The 6,675-nt window shown below is 33.4% G+C and overlaps 1 protein-coding gene across 2 annotated transcripts; it reads left to right on the plus strand.

The window, feature by feature from the left end:
• The first annotated feature begins 720 nt into the window (after positions 1-720).
• LOC105158562 (transcription factor bHLH18) lies at positions 721-3,812 on the plus strand. Of its 2 annotated transcripts, none has more exons than XM_088876932.1 (5): positions 721-829; positions 948-1,020; positions 1,865-2,446; positions 2,729-3,097; positions 3,356-3,812. In XM_088876932.1, exons 2-5 carry the CDS (start codon positions 985-987, stop codon positions 3,428-3,430), a joined length of 1,062 nt encoding a protein of 353 aa, XP_088733058.1. In that variant the 5' UTR covers positions 721-829; positions 948-984; the 3' UTR covers positions 3,431-3,812. The 2 variants fall into 2 exon arrangements, with proteins under 2 accessions (XP_088733058.1, XP_011073652.2); XM_011075350.3 differs by having other exon boundaries at positions 745-829; positions 956-1,020.
• Positions 3,813-6,675: the final 2,863 nt, after the last annotated feature.

The following is a 6,675-nucleotide window of genomic DNA, read 5'->3' on the forward strand; positions in this document are numbered from 1 at the left end:
TAAAATTGAGTCGTCACAATTAAGTTGTCGGCTCAAATTCCATAAATTTGGATAGATATGGACTTTTACTTATAGAAGTTTTTGTTGCTTTGTCTTTCTTTAAATGTATATGAAATTACTTATATGTATTTGTTCAGATCTTGAATTTAAAAATGTAGGTACTGAGCAATTATATAATAAACCATATGCTATAACTAGAAAAGTAGTTAGTTAAGGGAGGTTCTTTATAGATGACTAATAATTAACATAAAATTTTTATAGATCATAATCAGAATTGTAACAATAATAATGTATGAAAAAAAAAGTTAGAGTAATTATAATTTATTGTAAAAAATTGATACATATATGAACAAGGCAAGACCATCCCGCAAAAAAAATTATTTTCCTTATTGAGGCGTGTAAAATTTTATGTCACGTTCCTGACCAAAAGAAACTATAGAATATGAACAAAATCAATATTTGTATCGTTGTAGATATGCAAGATTCCCTCGTCGTAGAACTTCATTTTTCACTTAAATTTATTATTTATATATATACCACCTCCCAAAAACAAGTCAAAAAGAAAAAAGAAAAAAAAATACAAAATAGACACCCAATTTAAATTACATTTTGAGCCAATCAAAAGCAACCAATATTTGTCCATACAATCAGGGTATAGTAGAGATTAGACGATTTCTAGCCTCTCATAGTGATATCTCTCTTTCACACACACACACACTCACATATTTATCTCTATATAAGTCGAAGAAGTACGTTGAGTCCTCCCCCGTCAGGTCCACACACCACTACTACTGTGAGAGCTCAAACAGCGCTAGCTTCTTCCGGAGAGGTGCAATTTCTCTTTTCTTCAAAGAATATGCATTACAGAAGCCCTTTGTCTTCTTACTAATGAACAACGTTCTTAGAAATTAATTTCGAATTCCTTTTTTTTTTTTTTTTGTTGGTAGAAATTCAGGAAGTAAGAGGGGATTATCATCAGTATCAATGGATTCCTCAGAAGTTGCATGGCTGTCCGAAATGGTAATTTCTTTCTCAGGCCTGTCTGCTCATTACATCCTTATAGAAGTTAAATCTGTCGTGAAGTCATATACATACATACATATATATTGTTACTTTGAATGCTGACCCTTTAAACCTAAATTTCTTTCGAGATGAGATAAGCAATACTGAAAAAATTTCAAATTTGCATTACTTCTTTCCAGATGAGATATCGAATTCAAACGAGTTTCCATCTAGTATCTAGTGGCTTCATTAAATTTTCAACCCTAATTAATACAATACTTTGATACTTGTCTGACACGGACATTAGGTAAATATTCTTTTACCAAACTGATCAGAACATAAATGAAGGCTATATATATGTGTGTAATATAATTTGTTAAATTTCACTGTTATTTTTCAGATATATAAATCAGACAGGTTTTTGGCTCTATGTATAAAACCTGAACCTATGGCTAAAATACAAATCTGTAATTGCTGAGATTTATATGTGGAGTCTCGGTCATTTACATGCAACCAAACATGCACGACCGGTGCTGCAGAAGGCTGTACTTCCTAAAGGGTCCAATGAAATGTAAGGAAAAAGAAAATATATCACAAAATAGTATTGCTAATTATTTAAAAATGAACAAATACTCTACCCGAATCTTATATTGTAAAGCACTTCATATATAGGGCACATGCATATAATGACGAATCCAAAAATGAAATTTGAGTGGGTGGACAAATTTTTATATTTATACATTGAGTTAATGAGTAGTGGATTTTATACACTATATAGTATTAATATAATTAGTTAGACTTCCTTTGGTATTTCACGTTATAATTATATCATCTCTGAGTCTCACATGTTATAACATGACAGGGGCTGGATAATTCATTTTTCATGGATCAACACGATTTCATGGACTGTTTTGACGAAGAACTGGCTGCAGTACTCGGGCAAGACTTTGAGACCTGTTTGTCCGCTGGAAACAACTCATCCTATTCCTCAACTTTGATCAACATTCCAAGCAGCAATTCCATCAATTCCTTGAACACGGAATCCCCAAAGATGGGCTGTGAACCACCACACAAACTCCAAAAGCCAAACAACTACTCCAATTTCTCAACGATTAACAATCAAAACCTGCCAACAAATCCTGATAGAGCTTCTTCCACTCCTATAATTCTCAACTTCGGAAATGCAGCTGAAAACCCTCAACAGGTGAACCCGAGGCCGTTGAACCCCGATGAAGAGGCTGCTGTCTCTGAAGTTTTGAGGTCTCAGGGATCCCTCCCGGATCCTGAAGAGCAATCAAAACGTCCCCAGCCGACGACGAAAAAACCCAGCCGTGTTAGGCCGCCGTCGCAGACCTACGATCACATCATCGCTGAGAGGAAACGGAGGGAGCAGCTCAGCCAGAGATTCGTTGCTCTCTCAACTATTGTTCCTGGCCTGAAGAAGGTACATATATCGCTTCTTTCTCTTGGGAACTTTTGCCTTCACAATTTCCTGCCTGGAAATCCGGTCAGGACTACCCTGCGCTAGTGCAAAATATTTAGAAATTAGGTTATTTATTTTATTTAAGAAACGATGAATTTTATGTGTATATATTAAATGAAATAAAAGACGCAATATAATACAATCACAAAATTTCGTTTTTTTTTTTTAATTTTCCTGTTAAAAATGATCTTATAATTATCTCTTTTGTGTGATTAATTACGTTTTTTTACAATTAATCTACAGATGGATAAAACTTCTGTGTTAGGAGATGCGATCAAGTACTTGAAACACCTGCAAGAAAGAGTGAAGGTATTGGAGGAACAAGCGACGAAGCAGACCATGGAATCTGTGGTGCTCGTCAAGAAGTCACAAATAATGGTGGAGGACGAGGGCTCCTCCGACGAGAAAAGCGGAAGTTCCGATGAGCAGCCGCTGCCGGAAATCGAAGCCCGAGTCTGCAACAGCCACATCCTTCTCAGAGTCCATTGCGAGAAGCACAAGGGAGTTCTGGTGAATTTACTCAGCAAAGTGGAGAAACTCAACCTCACTGTTGTCAACACCAATGTCACCCCGTTCGGAAGTTTGGCACTCGATATTACTATTGTTGCAGAGGTAATTAAAATTAGTATTTTCAAACTTAAATCAATCACATAACAAGTATAACCGATTTGTCCTGTGATTGGTGTCCAGTGCAATGAATCACATTGAAACTGTCTTACAGTTGCTGTGTGATTGTAAAATTTATTTATCAAACAATAGTTATAGCTCAAATTGAATATTTGACGACTCCTAATAGTCTCATTCAAAGAGGGTTGTGAAAAAAGAAGTTCTTAGGATTAATCCACTTTTTGCTTTTGCTTCTCTATGCAGATGGATAAAGAATTCAACCTGACAGTAAAAGATGTAGTAAAAAGACTGCGTGCGGCTCTTCTGCGAATTGAGTGACCAGAAATTATCAATCTCGACGTACTCGTCTTTCCAATAAGTGGTGAACATGACATGACGATTATCGAATCTCAAAGTCCTAACAAATACTGGTAATAAAAACGAGGTGCAAGGTTAAGAATCAAAGTCCGAGGAGGAGGAGTTTTACTATGTCCAGACAGCGTACGTATATAACAACTAAAAGCAAATCAAATCTGCAGTAATTGTGGTTAAAGTATACGAGTATGAGAGGAGCTAGGATGGTTTCCAAGTGGTTCTACATCCCTCCAAGAATTCACATTGGACCCTTATTGTTCTGTTTTGTGGATGTAGAAATGTAATTTTATAAATTTACAGTTGATGTAAATTTCTAATATAATAATTGAATTAATATTTGTCTGTACTTCTTTTTTTCTTTTAAAATGAGATCGATTCATAATTATTAATATCATATATCTAAATCTAATAACTAATCATATACCAATCATCAAATCAAATAAATATATCTAATCAATAATTACTATTAAAGTAGAACTATCCCATATGTTAGTGGGGTTCAAACCCATAACTTTATAGTTATGCGGCTTCAATTTCGTCAATTAAATTAGGGTTTGTAGGCAAAATTTATGTATATACTTATGAGTGGGGTTCTTAATCTACCAACAAGTGGCATATATCTATTATATTTTTTGTAAAACTTGAAATTTAATTAATTAATTTCTTAAATAGTAATAAATTATATAATTTCAATGATATTGAACTAGTCGATTCAAGAATTAAATTAATTTATCGACAGTTCCATTTTATAGTATAATTAACCTTTAATTAAAATTAAATTATCATCTATTTGGTTCTTTTATTTTCACTGGTAAAATAACAATATGGGGCATGATATATATATATATATATATATATATAAGGGTTGTTTTTATTTATTTGTTTTTTTACTTTATTACCTATTAGATATGCCTGTAGAAGTAGTGTTCTCAACACTTTGGTTTTGAAACCGAAATGAATCGAGAAATCCCAAATCTCTACGACTTGTTTACTAGTTTCCAAGTGATTCCTTGGATCTACAAACGCGTCGTTTGTTACTTTTTTGGATCGGCACTCTCTTCTCGCCCTTGTGGATTGTTACCAAAGCTATCCACCCAAGTTTATACGCCTTAAATCCTTGGAGACTTTTGTGATACTCCAAGAGAGAATAGAGAGAGTATTTTGGGAGAGGTATTGTGTGAGAACACACGCAGTATGAATTGTATTTTTTTGTATACATAGGAGCACCTATTTATAGGTGTTTACAAAAGGAGTCCTGATCCTACATAAATTTGGGAGACTACAAACACTGTATCAAAAGATGTCTCATCCAAGAAGAGTCCTCCTAACCAGAACTTTGGGAAGCTACAAAACTCTACAAATATGGATGTATGTTTAATAAGTACAAAATCTACCATACGATACGTACCGCCGATTCAAGGAATGTACGATACGGCAAACATGAAAATATTCCATTAATATATCTATTATATAGCCAAAAAGTAGGATGGATTAAATTTATATTATAAGTGCGCGATTTGACACTGTGAAAAAATTGCAGCAGAAATTGAAAGCAGCCATTTTAATTTTCTAAAATATTTCATTCCAAGAAGAAAGATGTTGGGTGTTGTGTATTTATACAAATGAGATGGGCTTCTAACTGCTGTGAACTAACTAACTACCCTCAACTAATTAAGAGTTGCTATTCTAAAGAAAGAAACATAAAGTACTAATAAAAGCGTATGAAACCAAACCTACGACTCTATCTACCAAGATAAAACGCAGCAAGTGAAAAACCTCTTTTGTGGATGAAATGCGTCTTTGCCGCTGTGAAGCAGTGATGGTGACTGGAGCTTCAATTAAGCTCATGAACCTATATTTCCACAAACACATTTTACATTAGAATTTGATACAAATGATTCCCTTTCCCCCTGAGAAAATGAGGTGGTATTTATCTTAATACAATTGTATGATGTTTAGTGTAGGTACGGGTAAAATACTACTTTAATCCTCATTTACCTTTTATTACATGGCTACGCGGGGTTATTTTAGTAATTCATTAATTGTATTATATTAATTTGATAAGTTTGACTTTTACGTTTCATTTCAAAAACATCATCCTTACCTTATTTGATTTGATTATTTTCCTCCAGCAATCTGCAAATGCATAAATTGATCTGCACTTTCCTGAATTTAGTCATGATTTTTCATGAAATTCCCCAAGTTCATGTCCAGTAGCAGTGGATATAAAACCCCCTGAACTAAAATAATAAAGTCAAAAAGGCACTTTAATACTTTTATTTAAAAAATAAATTTTGTTTATTACAGTTTATGGTCAAATATTAAAATATTTTCAGACTACATAATACTTTAACTTTAAAGAATAATAAAAAAGATCCTAAAGATTATCCAAATATCAACTAGTTATAATTTTAAAGCTATTTTATTATATATATAAAATAAAATTTTACTAAAACATTTTTTTTAGTACTGTTAAATAGGACTTCTAAAGTCAAAAGCAGCCAAAGTCATGTGGTCTAACAGAAGCCGACGGCAGTTAACTGACATGCGCGATACACGTTTTTTCTACAGTTAACCTAGGACCAAAATAATTGAAATCTGTGTTTTACGAAACTAAAATTAATACTTACCAAAATTATGATACTTGAATAAATAACAATTTTATTTAATTGTACCAAAAAAACATTTTGCATTATTGAAAATCACTCGTCACCTTAAAAGTCGAATCACGAAAAAGCCCACAAGTTTTGTATGTATATATGATGTAATGAAAACATCATTCAATTTGTACAAAGCCAAGAATTACTGAGGGATGTAGTAAAAGTGTATGTATGATTGAAATTTGAGTCCATGTCAGTGTACTGAACTCCGCCTGCATGCCATATATATAATTGAGGCGGTGACTGAATACAGACACGGCCGCCGCCTTGGAGAGTTGCAGAGTGATAGAAACTCATCATTCACATTATTTGAACTGTTCAGCAACAGCACCCACACACATATCATTACAATTTTAGATGATATGGGTCGAATATATGAAGTCTGCTGCTGATGAAGCAGAATTCATCCATCATCACCAATCATATAGAATGGCTATCACGTGCATTTTTGCCCATTCACTAGACTGCTATGCTTCTCTTCACCGGACATATGTTGTTTCTACGTAATTTTTTATGTTTTAAAATATATTTTAAATAAAAATAAAATAT

The sequence above is a fragment of the Sesamum indicum genome, linkage group LG13, assembly GCF_026168435.1.
Source record: "Sesamum indicum cultivar Baizhima isolate 11 linkage group LG13, ASM2616843v1, whole genome shotgun sequence".
NCBI classification, from domain to species: Eukaryota; Viridiplantae; Streptophyta; class Magnoliopsida; order Lamiales; family Pedaliaceae; genus Sesamum; species Sesamum indicum.

Coding starts and splice junctions, on each gene's coding strand:
- LOC105158562 (XM_088876932.1), top strand. CDS start 985: ATGGATTCCTCAGAAGTTGCATGGCTGTCCGAAATG. Junction 1,021..1,864: donor TTGCATGGCTGTCCGAAATG/GTAATTTCTTTC, acceptor ATAACATGACAG/GGGCTGGATAATTCATTTTT. Junction 3,098..3,355: donor ATATTACTATTGTTGCAGAG/GTAATTAAAATT, acceptor TTCTCTATGCAG/ATGGATAAAGAATTCAACCT.